The 16,599-nt window shown below is 31.0% G+C and overlaps 1 protein-coding gene across 1 annotated transcript; it reads left to right on the top strand.

Moving 5' to 3' along the window:
* Positions 1-2,368: 2,368 nt before the first annotated feature.
* LOC129914985 (ras guanine nucleotide exchange factor B) lies at positions 2,369-15,920 on the top strand. Its single transcript, XM_055994439.1, has 3 exons — positions 2,369-3,293; positions 3,364-3,678; positions 14,470-15,920. The coding sequence occupies exons 1-3, from the start codon at positions 2,369-2,371 to the stop codon at positions 15,912-15,914; spliced, it is 2,685 nt and encodes an 894-aa protein (XP_055850414.1). The 3' UTR covers positions 15,915-15,920.
* Positions 15,921-16,599: the final 679 nt, after the last annotated feature.

Here is a 16,599-nt window from a genome sequence, read left to right as displayed (position 1 = left end):
AAGATAAACTAGATAACAAGCATCTATTTGTTCTCTTCATTACTTTGGAATGTCCGTATTTTAGAAAACAAAAAAATATATATACAGGGTGTCCCAAAAGTTGACGTCGAAACGAAAACGGTAGATAGGGTAGGTGGTGACAGTTATCAGAAAAATAATAAAAAAAATCGCAGCCATATACAGGGTGTCCCAAAAGTTAACGTCGAAACGAAAACGGTAGATAGGGTAGGTGGTGACAGTTATCAGAAAAATAATAAAAAAAATCGCAGCCATATATTTTGGGAGTTATGGGCATTTGAAAAAAATGCGAAAAAATGCTCACCCTGTGACGGTTTTTCATGTGCCTTGACTACAAATCTTGATTTTTCTCATTTTTTTCTTGTGTTGCGGAACCTTGAATAATCCTGCTATCAAATGCATTCAAAAATTTTAACTCAGATGCATCAGTTTTAAAGAAAATATTACTTTTTTACCCAACTTAGTACTAAACAAATTTACATGACTCTAATTCAATGAGCCGTAGTGTAAACAAAATGCACTACGATGTTTCGGCAAGTTGCCAGAACCTTTCAGAATACAAAAACTTAAATAATATGAAAAAATTACCTAATAAAAAAGTCAGATTTCTTAAGAAAATAAATTTTATCTCGGTTATTTATGAAATATTCTCAACAATGTTATACCATTTTGAAAAGAGAACACACCAACTTTTAAGGTAACTTGCCGAAACATCGTAGTGCATTTTTTTACACTACGGTTCATTGAATTAGAGTCCTGTAAAATTTTTTAGTACTTAGTTGGGCAAAAAAGTAATATTTGCTTTAAAACTGATGCAGCTGAGTTAAAATTTTTGATTGCATTTGGAAGCAGGGTTATTCAAGGTTCCGTAACAAAAGAACAAAAAGTGAGAAAAATTAAGATTTGTAGTCACGGCACATGAAAAACCGTCACAGTGTGACCATTTTTTCGACTTTTTTTCAAATGCCCATAACTCACAAAATATATGGCTGCGATTTTTTAAATTATTTTTCTGATAACTGTCACACCTACCCTATCTACCGTTTTCGTTTCGACGTTAACTTTTGGGACACCCTGTATATACTAACAGCCGACAGCAAATGTTTGAGGGGGGCGGAGAGGTCGCCTTCAAACTTTTAATTTTACGTTCAGTAAGCCAAAATCCAAAATCAAACCCAAATTTTAACCCAATGAAATGGCGCCCAATGGGAGTTTGTTTTTTATTTTATAATTGGAACTGGGTCAACACTGCAAAGCAAAAAGACACAATAAGCTTTTTACCTATCTATAAACTGGCGCCCAACGAAAGTTTTTTAATTCTACAACTGTAAATGCATTTACAGTTAATTAGGGTCAAAACTACAAAAAAAATGCCCTTTACTTCTCTAAGGCAGACATACTAGGCTATAAACTGGCGCCCAACGCGATTTTTTTTTTAATTTTATGACTGGAACTTAGTGTTGATTAATTCAAAGTTTACTCAGCGAAAAAACTGGCCTCAGTTGTCTAAAGAAGACACACTGAGCTTTTAATCTATAAACTGGTGCCCAACGCGAGTAATTTTTTACTATTTATTTTGATTAGCTATAAATCTATTAAAACAAATTTTAGAACTAAATTTTAATTTCGTATTTCTTTTTCTCTTTACAGTTTGAGGCAAAACAAAACCGCGCAAGACTCTTTTAAGAGCTAGTTAAGAGTTAATCTTACAATTCCTTTGCCAGAAACTAAAGGATATTATTATGTAAGTACAAAAATACAACAAAAAAATCCACCTAAAGGTACTAAAACAGGATGGATAAATCGATCAAGATTTGCAATATCATTATAAAACTAAATTAATATCAATGTATTAAAGTAAATAAATATAATATGTAAAATAAAATCTTCAAGTTTTAGAATGAAAATTATTGCAAATCTTTTTCGAAAAAAACAATGAAATATCTATGCTCAGTTATTAACCACAAAAGTTTGCTTTTTATTCACAGAAAAAAAAAAAAAGAAAACCTCCCCCTTTTTAGTAGATATTCCTTATTTGTTCCAAAATTTTGTAAAATTTTTTTTTATCCTGATTGATCCACAACTCCTAATTAAAAAGAACACACAATACTTGGCATATATTTTATTCTTATATCTAGACAAGATGTTGAATTTGGTAAATGCAAAACAACATATTCGTGTACTATTATCCATGTGATGAAGTATCAATCGATTTCTTGTTTTTTAAGTTTAAGATGTCCCGATTATAATTTCAAATTATAATCAGTCCGCCATGAAAAAAAGCAACAAAAAAAAATCATTACGACGTATTCTAATAATCATTTTCTTGTTAACTTTTTTAGACTTCAAAATGGCTGCCCAAAACAACGCCTCATCCTGCCAGTCACGGCCTGCGAACACCAACAAACACAACCACAACAACGACCCACAATCAAACAAGACAACCAACGCCAACTCAAAGGACTCACGCAACAACAACCAATCAGCAGAAAAATCCAACAACAACGACAACCAAGCAATTGATACAACTGAGAGCGCCGCATTTACCAAGAAGAGGCAGACCGATATTGGTGAAACGTTTACAACAATCTCCCCAACAAACTCAACAATCGCAACATCTCGACCAACAACAAAGACCTACATCTTCGAGGAACTACGAGATATTGAGCCAGGAATCATATGCCCAACTTTCGAATCAAAGCCAAGTAGTAACGACCCAGAACCAAGCACTATTATTGAATCAAGCTCAGAATCAAAATCAACAATCATTGTCGAATTATCAACCGACAACGTTGATATTGAATCGCAATCAAATATTGAATCAAACTCAGTCTCCGAATCTAGCGCCATCTCTGAATTCCAATCTGAATCAAAGCCAATCAAATTCTACAACGACTCAACTGAATCCCAGCCGGGCACGGACAGAGTTTTTAAGGAATACAAACCAATTAAGTTCTATAACGACTCAACCGAATCTCAACCGGGCACGGACAGAGTTTTTAAGGAATCAAACGCATACGCAAGCGCAAACGCAATTAAATTCTATAACGACTCAACCCAATCTGAACCGGGCACGGACAGAGTTTTTAAGGAATCAGTCAACCTATCAAAGGGCAAGACAGATATTACAAGCGAATCAATTAAGAGAATTACAAATTATTCAGGAGAAACAGAAAACGCTAGACAAGCAGAAGAAAAACCTAGAGACGACGATATTGGAATCGCAAAGTCCAATTTATCAAATAATAAGTGTACCCTTTTTGGCAAGGTCGATTGTGCCTACGCCATTAATGAAACAAAGGAAATCGAAAACGAATGGTTTAGTAAAACTAAAGCAAATTATAGTGAACGAAAACGGGAAAAACGGCCAGAGAATAATACTCTGCCCGGAACAAGAGAACAATATATCAGCGCATTTGAATTTATTAAATCAGAAGCAGCAAAACAGCAATTTATTGAATACGATAACGGAAGAAAGTTTAAGCGCGACATCTACAGATTTGGATTTAACAAAGATTACAACAACAACAACAGAGACAACAACAACGCCATCTACCAAAATGATGGAGATTCAATTGCCTGGAGACGAGTACCAGGATTTGAATGGAGCACTGCAAATTGCCGCAGTTGAAGAGTTAATGGCTCCAGCATGTCTTGACGGTAAGTCTTTAAACGATTTTTTTTTCGTCTGTCTAACTTTTGTTAGCTTAATCTCAAAAATCCGAAATTAGGTTATAGGTATAGCGTATAGGGGTCAGGATCATATATAAAAGCCTAACTAAATTGTTACATTGGATGCGTCATGCGTTCCTCTGGAAGTGACAATCTTCTAATGAGTAGAAATCTAGTACTACCATCTACGTCTACATGTCCAATCTTATCGAGCAGAAGTTTATGTGTTAATTGTAGTACTAGATCATCTACTCATGAGTAGTCTATCACCTCTAAAAAGACGAGGCTAGCCGTATTCCTTTGGAGGTGGTATACTACTAATGAGTAGTAATCTAGTACAAAAATTGCACATTCCTATCTTATCGAGCAGAAAATTATGTTATTTGTAGTACTAGATCAATTTATAATTTACTCATGAGTGAACTACCCCCTCCAGTGGAACATGGCTATAAACTTCGTTTCATTGGAGGTGGCAGTCTAAGTAAAAATCTAGTACTATCATCTACACATCCTATCTACTCGAGCAGAAGATCATGTGTTAATTGTAGTACTAGATTAACTAATCATCTACTCTTGAGTTGTCTAGCACCTCTAAAAAAACGAGTCTATTGCAAGCCGCATTTCATTGGAAGTGGAAGTGAGTAGAAATCTAGTACAAAAACTACACATTCCTATCTTATCGAGCAGAATATTATGTGTTGTTTGTAGTACTAGATCTTCTAATTATCTACTCATGACATGAGAAGTCTACTACCTTCAAAGAACGCGACTGCTGTCAATCTGACAAGTCATGGACATGTCATAGATTAGATTAGAATGATTTTATTGTTTCATTATATGAAATGTAAATGTATAAAGTCAGTCGTTTTTCTTCACAACAGATTAAAAATGAAGCAATGTAGATGATTTGCATACAGGCAAAACAATTTACCATCAGGGATTCAAATATTTATTTGAATGAACTTTGGTTGAGTGTCTGTCACCGAGCTGGAAAATCACAAATGTCTAATTGATAACGAATGTAGTAGATTGAGAGGTAAAGAAAGAGACACGTAATTTTTGAAACTTAATACTAGATTAGTTTATTACCTTTTGATAAGAATTAAAATGGCAAGGTACCTTTTGTTCGAAGCTTTTACTTGCTCTATATCTAAAAAAATCAGAATTTACGTTACATTATAGACGTGAAAATTTGAATTTTTCTTACTTTTTTTGGTAATAGAGCGAGAAAAAAATAGGGAAAAAGGTGCTATGTCATCTTCAATTGGAGTCAAACTTTTAACTTAAAAAATTGAAAAGTATAGGGTACTTGCCACTATTGTATAGCAAATTTGAAGCTAATAGCGCAGGTTTTGAAGATTTCTATGTATATTCAAAAGCTTTTAAATTACAAACAAACAGAAAATAAGCAAATCACTTCCAATCTTTGAAACGTGAACTGGTAAGTTCTAGTTCTTATAACACTTCGGCCTCACGTGAAATTCCTGGCAACCAATTACCTTGCGATGGCAGATGTACTTGTACATACTACCTGCCAATTTTCTATTTACGTATTTGACTAGACAACATGTTTGCAATATAAAATTTCTTGCAAGTAGCAAAACATTGGATCTGTAAATATAAAAAGTTTGATTGTATCGCAATCGAACTTCGTTTGGCTACCAAGTAAACTTGAATCAAAGAGTGAAAGATAACGTCGATGTTTAACGATCAGAACCTTGTAAAATTTTTTCCTCTTATTTTTACTTCATTTGAAGGCAAAACTACGCTGTCACCTTTAACTGGAGTAAAAAAAGAGTGTGCAAACGTAATTCAAATTATATATTTCTCACTCATAGAAATCGCACTTCTTCCAAAACTTTTTTCTAACTCGTGTAAACATGCCTTTAAAAATTTAGTTAGTTCACACCATAATAATTGGATATAATCGTCGGTTAGTTAATAAGGTAAACGTCATTTGATGCATTTGTCAAAAAGCAAATTTTCAATCTAATTCAAATGTCTAACCTTCAAAAAAATATATATTTTTTTACATAGAAATTAATGAAAAAATTGCAATGTAATGTTTATTCACTAACTTTGAAATTTCCACTTTGATGAAACTGACATTTGTTTATGAAGTATAAATGTGTGAAATATTGAAAATCACAATTTTTTTTTCTTTTTATCTGTCAATTTGACAAAGTAGTAATGATGTTCGTTCAATGGGGTTGACAGAATCAGTAAATCCTACTCTGTCGGGACATTCATGAAATTTTAAGAGAATGAAAACTTTTGCCGGATAGCACTCGTAAAATCCAAATATCGCTAAACTAGTCAATAATGCGCCTCAAAAAAGCTTTCATAGTGTTATTGCCGGCTTTTCACAAATTGATTTTTGCGAGTAGAAACCTTCCAATGTGTGACGTATGAAATTTACATTTTCAATAGTCATTTTTATTCCCCACAGTCTAGCCGCATAGGCAAATGGACTCGTGAAAAGCTGGCAACAGACAAAACGATTATAATATCTCAACAAAATTTAAAAAAGTGGTTTAGGTATGGAATATGTTTTTTTAGGATTTGGACTTAAAAAACTCATTTGTGTACATTTAACCTATCATTACTTGTGGCATTTCAAGAAATAATTTCGATTGATATTAGGAAAAATTAGCTAATATTGGGCACGTTCAAACACCTATCGGATAGGCTATCTGGGATACCCGTATCTGGAATATCTTTTTGAACAAAGAGGTATCCAGATAGCTTGCCCAAGCAGCTACTAAAAAAATATGTAAATATTGAGAAGAGTAAACTTTTTCTTTTGAGCAAATTACATTTTTTTTATTGTTGAAAAGTACTTGCACAATCGCTTTGACTTTATTTCTTGCAATTTTTTTTTGTTTTGGAGCTGAATAATAGCCCGAAAAGCAATCAAAATAAAAAAAAGCCAAATGTATATCAGCTGATCACTCGGATACCTGAGGTATACCAGAAATTCTGGGATACCTTCAGATTATTTTTTGACAGAAAATGGTTCGTTTCCTTGCTAATTTTTAACATTGTTTACAACAACAAAAAGCTATCCGATAGCTTTATGTTAGCTCTTTGAACGTGCCCATTGTGAAATGCCGAAATCAGCTGTAGGTATGCAAAAAAATCTCTTTAAATTGCGGCTTTTTCTCCCTTCAAAATGTATCTACCCTCACAAACACACTAAAGAATATCTCTTAACTATAATATTGGTATTTTAGTGTTAGTTTAGTAACTCCAATGTCAAGAGAAATATTAAAAACAGAGAAAAAGTTAATCTACCTCACAAACACCACCTAAATACTCGTATCTACACGCACATTTCTTCTCTTAGCTTTGCACCCTTTAACGACAAGTTGATAAATAAACATTCTAACTGGGTGAAAAGAAGGGAAATACAAATGATGGATTTTCCCGGTACAATTTAACTGCTTTTTAACTTTAGTGCAGACATCAATAAAATAATTGCAAGGGTGTTAAGAATGACATAAGGGTTTTTGTGATAAATAAAATTTTAAAATGTTGGTTGATTTATGTATGAAAGCCTCAACTATGCGATTAATTTGATTTGATTAAAGGAATAATGCTTAGATAGGTAAATAAAAAAAATGTACAAGATTTTTCTCAATTCATTTCACTAATTCATCTTCAACGCTTCACTTGAAGTTCGAGGTTTCTTTAAAGTCAAATCAAATCAATTAAACAGCCAGTATAACACCATGTCATGAACTTTGGCATGAGTAATAAAAAACGCGTCGCACTTTGATTGCACCACATGCACTTGCCACTAACCAATGGCTAAACACCACGTTTATCTTAAAAGATGGTTATAATTAAATACGTCTTTTATTAATTAGCTTTCAATTATTAAATCATTACATTAAATTGTAAATAGACAGTTATAAAAATGACGTTTGTGACATCTGTTTGACAGACACGTTGTCATTCATTTTGCTTTGGTATTTACCCATTTCAATAGATTCATTCTATAATTAAAATTTAAAAAAGAATTTAACATATAAATTAATTGGGTATTTTAATTAAAACTTACAAAAATAAAAACAAAACATTGCATTATTGGAGATTTGAATTAGAAATCAAGTAGCGAAGGGATAGATAACAAATCGATCCGCCATTTTGGCATTTGTTTTGGTTATCTCTGTATGGCCGCCATTTTATACACAAGAAAATTTAAACAAAAATTAAACAAAAATTATTTTCGAATTCTGAATGTTAGCAACGTTGACGTCACTACTTGGCGCTTAATTTTAACTATTTTAGAAATATTTTGTCTACAATTTAACACGATTTTTACGCTTATAATATAAATAAAAAATGTAAACTATTATGGAAACTGATTTTTAGATAAGATTAGATTAAAAAATAGAATAGAAAAGATTTTTTATTAGTACCACGTCCATCATAAAGCAAAAATTGTTTTTTTACGTTAAACATTTTGTCAATCAGCATCGCATCGTAATCAGCTGAGCAACGATCAGCATCGCAAAAAAGCAGTGATGCGTAATCACTACCAAAAAATTTGACGTTTGTGAATTTACCCTTAGTAAACATTTTTTATTACTTTGAAATGTTAAAAAGTTATAAGTGTGGCAAACATTTTGTCCACAACTAATCGTTAGGAATATTTTAATGTTGTGTAACGTGTAAAAAGTTGCTTATCTACATAACGGTTCGAAATATTGCTCCCAAATTATCTCGTTTGTTTTGTTGTTTTCTTGGGTTTTCAAAAGCACACAAAGACTGTATTGAAAATTTGTGGAGTTGAAATGAAAAATTACCTACAAATATTAGGTACCTACATTTTTTATACTTATTTTGGATCATTTTGCAGATTGACGAAGTTTAAGAAACTGTATTTTCGACCTTTTGAAGTGTCATTGATTTTCCAGAAAAAAGTCACAAAATTGACTTTTTGGGTTATATGAATAAAAATTAGTAAATAGGTACTTCAATTAGAGAATTATGTACAAAATGCTGATGGAAAAATGTCACCCTTTAAGAATTGGAATTGAAGTAAAAGCATTTTCTACATTTCATTCCCATCACCCTTTGTCTGAAGTGGTTTTTTATTTAGCTTCCAAAAACATCAACTTGATAACAATCATCTAATGCAACTGCATTTTGATGGTGAAATTCGTTCAACCGTGCGATATCAACATCACAGTCGTTGCAATGACGATTTTATTGTATGGAACTTTAACTCGTTGCCATCCGATATTGTCCAACAAAGCTCGCATGTAGTGCTGTCGATTACTATCAACTTTTCTGCGACTTACAAAGTCAAACACTTCCAACTTTCTGGAGCTTCTGTTGGGTTAAACTTTAGGTTGGACCGTGAAAAAATATGCATCAATTAAATGACTCAAATGTTAAAAGCTTTCAAAATATGAGCAAAAAAAGTACAAACAATAATCCAGTGAACTTGATAATTATTTGAAGGTCATTGACCCATTCAATGATTCATGTTAAAACTTGAATTTAAAAAAAAAAGTGCGTATACGCCATAGTGTACGAAAATTTTCTTTTAATGTTATTGAATTATTGCTTCATATAATCATCTTTTTTTTCAAAAAATCGAAAGATAAAACCTTCTAAAAGTTCTTGTGTCCATCAACATAATAATGCATTGGAATTTAAGTGCGTATATACATTACCTTTTCTACCACCAAACGAAAAAATTAAAAAAAAAAAAAGTGAGTCATCCTAATCATCGCTTTCAATTGTTTTGCTGGCGAATTATTTGCACTCTCTACTGGAATCTCTTAAAACAAACACATGTATGGATGAAAAATTCTTTTCTCTTAAAGCTTCTTCATACAAATTTGAATTGGTGGTAGGTGTCTAATACAAAACATGAAACAGATAGATTTCCATGCAATTTTATATCCAACAAAATGTGTTGCTCTTCTTTCGTGAAAAACGCCACCAGCCAGCCACTCTATTACATATACATTTAGCCTCCTACTTTTTCTGATATATTCATGTTGTGTCTGAGTTTGTATCTTGAAAATCATGTTCAAGTTCAATCTTCTGTTTGGGTTTTAACCACCAAGTTCTTTGGATTCCCTTTTTTTTTATTCCTGACACACTTTTTATACACTTATGCTGGTGTGCAAAAGATAGAATGCGTGCTTTTTGCATCATTATATTTATTCACTCTTCTTCCCTACATTAACATTATTTGAATGAAATTCGATTTCATTTGCAGTCTTTGACGTTTTTGGTTCATCTCTTTAGTTTGTTTTGGGGTATAAAAGGGTTCTCGGAGTTCAAAGACAAATTAGTTATTATTCAGCAGCCATTTCATCAAGTCGATTGAACAGGTAATTTGGTTTATTTATTTCATTTCGATTTATTTGTTTGCTTAACTTTTATCATTTCTGGGAATTTTGTTCTCTACTTTCTATGATTTGGTTGTGAATACCCAAATAGCTTTACAGAAATGTGTTTTGGCGATTGCCTTTGATTTTATTTGGGGGATTTTTTTTTTAAATGATGCCAAGTTGGTGCTTATCTACCTGAATGAGGAATAGATACTGCTTGATTTTAATTGAAAGAAACTCAATCCAAAAAAAAGGTTGAAGCGCAATTTCGAATGCCTACCATTAAAAAAAATGTGACTCACTGGTGTAAACTTTGCCGGCATATAGTTACACTTCAATAGATACAAAACTTTTTAGTTAGGCATTTTCAAGTGCAATAATGAAATCGGTGAAGAGATAAAAATACGTTAGTTCTATTATTTTTGGTTCAATTTGTACAATAGAAAAGTCATAAAAGTTGTTTTCACAAACTCGATGAAATGACATTTGGGGAAAATGCCCTTTGCCGGTAGCTTAGATGTGACATTGGTGTCACTTTCACTCATATCGATACTATAGTTGTCAAAATATTCTTCGAAATCTTTTCGAACATGCACTACTGTCATATAAAAATAGTTTTTCTTTTATAACGGGAGATATGACGTTAATAGATTCCAAAAGAAAAAAAATGATATCGTTGAACGATAAGTAATGCCAAAATGAAGCACATTGCGTAGCACAAAGTTGATTGAAGTTGGTTCATTTATGTCACAGTTACATCTTCGAATAATTGCGAACCTTAATTGTCACCCAGTTAGTTTGGCAGATAAAATGTCATTCAAGTGTCAATTTAATCATTTGGTTAACAACTATTCAAATTCGTCATTTGGAAAGATATAAATGCTTCTAACTGATAACAGGGAACGCGTAAAATTCAATAATATCAATAAACATAGTTTAGTCAAAATTAAATCTAGGTATCAGATAGAAAAGCTAGAAAAAAAAAACCATAAAAACATGAATATCTAATAGATAAAGTTCATTTGGCACTCAAAAATAAATAACAAACGAAATTCATATGAAAAGCAAATCCATTCACGAAGTTTGTCTATAGATAGGAACCAGAAACAAAATTTGTTTATTATGAAAAATGAAACATGTTCAAGCTTGTTCATCACCTGTAGAGCGCGTTTGCCGCTTGTCCGGCACACAGATACACAATACAGTTACACAAATTATGCCAAATGGAGGAGGAACGCACACTATCATAGTCATAGCGAATAAATACATTTTGTCTGATATAAAAAAAGAGATACATGAGAGAAAATAAAATAAAAAGAGAAAGCTTATAAACAGAAAACTTAAAAGAGAATTATATTGGTCATTTATCTATTTGACACTTTGTACTCTTTTTTTTTACTTTTTGATGTGATCGAATCTAAAACAAATTGTAATGGATGATTTTTTTAAGCCCTTCTGATCAGGTGGCCCGGCCCCCAACTTTGGAGTTATTTTATTAAAGAGTGGTAGCCGGTAGGTGGTACTCAGAGACACCACCAATTCAGAAAAAAAGAGTAACAAAAATATTATGGGGGAGCATACGGATACATTTCCACGACATGCGATAGTTTAGATTCACAGTCGTATCTGGTTAATTGATGAGTTCGGTTTAGTTTGATTAATTCAAAAGTTTTAAATCAAATAATCAAAAATATTTTCCAAAAATAAAAATTATATATATAAAACATTTAGGAAGAACATCAATCCTTGATTGAGGTATGAAGAAATTGAATATCTTATAGATACTTTATAGTATTTAAAGGCAGGATCGACAGTTTGCAGTTTTTTTTTTGTTTAGGAAGTGCGTTTGAATTCATTAGTGAGTGGAAAAGTAAAACATTTCCAAACGTTTTGTTTTTTTTTTTTAAGGACATCGACATAATGATTTGGTGTTATTTTTTCTTATTTTTAAACTTTAGTTTCTAGTTCTTTCCAAAATAGCATTTCATAATATAGATGCAAGTGCTATAATTTTTTTTTTTCATGGGAACTTTTTCTGCAATTTGTAGTATGTTTATTGTGAATAACAATTGCAAGACAATTTGACAGTTTGTATTTGTTTAACGTTGACTTAAAAAAAAAGTAAAAATGCAGTAAATTTTTATTGTGAATGACATTTAATGATTTAGCAATAAAAGATCCGAGAACTAAGATATTTTTTCTTTTAATATTGGTTTTTTTATAATTAGCATAGGCAGTTACAAATTGAATTTTTTTTTTTTTTTTTGAGAGTTCAGAAAATATTTTCTTAAAGTACATCGACATTGAATTTTTTTTTTATTTTGATTCCTTATAATTTTCAAATTGAAATTTACAAAAAATGGATGCAATTTTTTTTCCAGTGAGAACACTATAATTCAAAATCTTAAATAAATATTTATTGTGAATTAGAATTGCAAAAAAAATTCTTGTTTTTGTAACGTAGTTAAAATGGCGAACAGAGCAAATGACCAAAATGGCGGTTGTAAATTTACATGAGATTCAGTTTAATTATTATTGTGAATGAAAATTAGTTATTTTTTTTATTTTTTTTTTTTTTTCAAAAATAGCAAACATAGAGCAGTTTTACGTGGAGATTAAAAAATATATATTTTTTAAACTCCATATTTTTTGCACAATGCAGTTTTGTTTTTAAATAATTTAAATAATAAATTTTTCTAATTAGTTTTTGGGAAATTCAAAATATTGAAGAGTGCAATAAATTGTATATTGTGAATTAAAGCTGCAACTAAACTGTTTTTTTTTATTATTGTTGTTTTTTAACAAGCCACATAGATAAAAAATAAAATGGCGATTAAGAAAATTATTGAGATGCATTCAAATTTTATTGTGAATGAAATTAAATGATTTTGTTGACAAAAGAGACAAGAATATAATTTATTTTTTGTTTAATGTGAGCTTAGGTCTCTATTTTTTTTTTTTTTTTTTTTTTTTGCTGAATGCAAAAAGTCATTAATACTGTTTTTTCTGGATGCAAGCAACACAAACGGGAATAAAAATCGCAATTTAGGGTTGAGATTTGTATTTAATAATTTATCGTTATTTTTTTAGGAATAAAAAAAATTGAATTTTAGCTTTTGTAAGGAAAAGAGACAACAAATTATGCTTTTCATTTTAAAACAAAATGGATGACTGCGAGTGCAATACAATTTTATTGTGAATGATGATAATCGATCATATTACACTTTAATTAGTTACAAAATTGTGTTTTATGATTTCGGAAATTTTTAAATTTAATTTTTTTTTTTTTTTTTGAGATTTTACAAAAGGGTTGAAATAAAATGGCTGTTAAAACAATTTTTTTTTAATGCAATCACTTTTGAATACGTGCAATAAATATTTATTTTGAATTTTAACTGCAAGAAAAATTGATTTCTGAATGAATGCAAATGCTTTCAGCGGGCAAAGAAATGAGTATTTAATAAAATTCTATTGCGAATAAAGATTTTAATAATTTTGGTAACAGAAAAAAAAAAAACAAGTGGTAAGAAGTTTCCACAAAATGGCTGCAAACAAAATGGCTCCTTGTGCCATTGTGAATTAGAACTGCAAGAAAAATAACTGATATCTACACAGAATATAACAGTTTTGTTTTACTCTAAATAAAATGACATGAAAAGTGAAACACACAAAGGTTTCTCGCTTTATGCAAAAAAAAAGAAAGATAATATTATAAAGTAAACTGTTATACTGTCATAAAATAAAATGTTTTAGAATGTGGCTCCCTCTATTAACACAAAGATAAAGACAGAATGAATATAACACTTTTACAATTAAAGTAGGTAATGATTGTTACATGAATAAATTAATGTTTTTAAGAGATCAATGGTAGGAAAATAGAATTCTAAACAAAATTAACAGCTTTTGATTTTAGCTGATGATTTTTTGTTGAATATTAATGAGGGTTTTAAGCAATTGCCAATATAATGGCAAAAGGAATAACTTCGAGTGGAAGTAAAAATTTTTTTGTTTTTTTGGTTTTGTAAATTAGATCTCATTAGATTTGAAACATCAATTCTTAGTAGGTAATATGAAAATTTCATGTGAATTGGGGAAGGGGCTTTAAAGAAGAGATTTTTTTAATAGTTGATCTTAAATGCTCAAAAAAAATGAGCAGTGAAGGAAGGGATCTTTTCATTTATTGGTAGTTTTTAATGATCGAATAAATGATTAATATTTGAAGTTTTTTTATATAAATTTTTTTAAAGTTTTGAAATTATTTAGGTAGATAGCTAGATTTTAGTTCTTTTAAGTTAAATAAACTTAACACGGATTTTTTAGATTAGCTAACAAAATAAAAAAGAATACTTATATCTTTTTTGTCTTCTTAAAAAATATATTAAAACATAATTTAATTTTTATTTTATTTCTTTCATTTTTCTAGATTACTTTATCGAAACAAACAACATCAGCGATTTTGATATTACTAAAGGAACGTACAAGCTTCAGGAACTCAACGAAATGACCATTAACCAGATGAATGTAAATTATGCAGGCCAACAACTGCAGCTGCTACCAGAGAACGGACAAGAACAAGAACAACAAGAACAATTATTGAAAGAAATACCAGGAGAAGAAAACATTTACAATATCCTTCGTATGCCATACAGCGAAGAGCTGGTTACATTAACACAACCATCCACCATCATCGGACATGAAACAACATCACTAGAATCTGAATCACTTTTCACACAATACATTGACGACGAATTAATTGCAGATTCTTCTTCTTCATCTTCTTCGGATAATAATTCATCCTCGTCATATATTGAAGTATCACCTGGGTCACCATTGCCAACCGAAAGTGACTGTATAGCCACTTCCGAATTGCATAATTACAAATATATGGATGACAATTGTCATGATGAATTAGTTTATGATCTTGAATTTTCACCATTATCCATAGAACCATCACCAATAACAACAGAAGAACACCAGCAACAACCAACACTTGTACAACAACAACAACAAGCCAGTCCGGTTTGTCAAAGCAACAGCAGCGCAGACGAGGAGGCATTAGACCTCGAACAGATACTCAAACAGTTGGAAGCAGCTTCACAACAACAACAACAGCAACAACAACAACAAAATACCAACACAACCTTAAAAAGAAACAGTGATCATTTCGGAGCTTTGCCAACAAAAATCGCTAAAAAATCCAGGATGAATATACCCATGACCAGGCTCGTGACGGACACAAGGTGCGAAGACACCTTAACGACCATTAAAGTTCCAGACACTCCTGAGGTCTGTGACATGGTCGATGAATGGCTGACAGAAGATTTCGATGTGAGCACACACTCGTTGAGCTCCTCACCCACCTGGAGTGGCACATCATTTGCTCCACCAGACTTTGTCACAGATTCATTCACCCTCATCGAGCCAAAATATGAAAATCCTCCCAGCATTGCCTCCTCATACATCTGCGAAGAACCTTTATATGCCACACCTTCACCCAGCAATAGTAGCAGCTCAACTGTCTACTCAACAAATCCCAATTCTCCTGCGGTGTCTCAATATGGCAGTGCTAACGGCTTCAAACGTAAACCACGTGGTCGTCCACCAAAACAACACAGTGACCTGCCCAATCCCGAAATCCTTCGTAATCTGCCCGAAAGCGAACGCAAGCGAATTGAAGATCGTTGCAAGAATAACGAAGCCAGTCGCCAATCTCGGCAAAAGAACAAGGAAAAGCAAATGATCTTGTTGGCCGAAGAAGAGCATGAAGAGCAAAGGAATGCAGAACTTAAAAATAAAATGAGACACCTCGAAAAACAACATCAGAGGCTCAAAAATATACTTTACCGCAAATTGGGAAATACAAATTAAGTTTTTTTAATAAAAAATAGTAGACAAAATTTTGGAAAAAATAAAAAATCTGTAGAAATTAATAGTCCGTTAGTTGAGATTAAAAGCTTTATAGTGAAATAGTGATGTATGCATGTAGAATTAAAAAAATTCGTTGTAATCTGTAATCTGTATTGTGTAGAGTTTAAGTGAATGTTATATGAGTAATGTATTATACTTAACATTTAAAAATAAAAAAGATTCAATATATTGTTTCATGTTTGTGTTTTAGAAAATAATGAAAAAAAAAATATAAAAGTAGACATAACCTACACATATATATGAATATTATGTTTTAAATAAACATTAATAATTATTATCTCTTAAATACATTATAAAATATATATTATTAAATTTGTGGGAAAAATGTTTTAAGATTAACACAAAAAAAAAAAAATACAAAAAATATAAAAAAAAATATAAAACTTAAAAAAAAAAACATACAAAAAAGTTATATAATTGTAAGAAAAAAATACAAACAAAAAAAAAATAAATATTTTTTATTAGAGTTAGATTAAAATTTTAGACTTTATTGTATGTATATCAACAATCAATATTAACATATATTTTTTAAAACGCACGAATAACGTTACATGTGCTTATATTTAAAAATAAAAATTATGTTTAACATGTTTTAAACAAAAAAAAATAAATTTTGCTTGTGTTT

The sequence above is a fragment of the Episyrphus balteatus genome, chromosome 3 (genome assembly GCF_945859705.1).
Source record: "Episyrphus balteatus chromosome 3, idEpiBalt1.1, whole genome shotgun sequence".
NCBI lineage: Eukaryota > Metazoa > Arthropoda > Insecta > Diptera > Syrphidae > Episyrphus > Episyrphus balteatus.
This window is presented reverse-complemented; position numbering and strand designations above follow the sequence as displayed.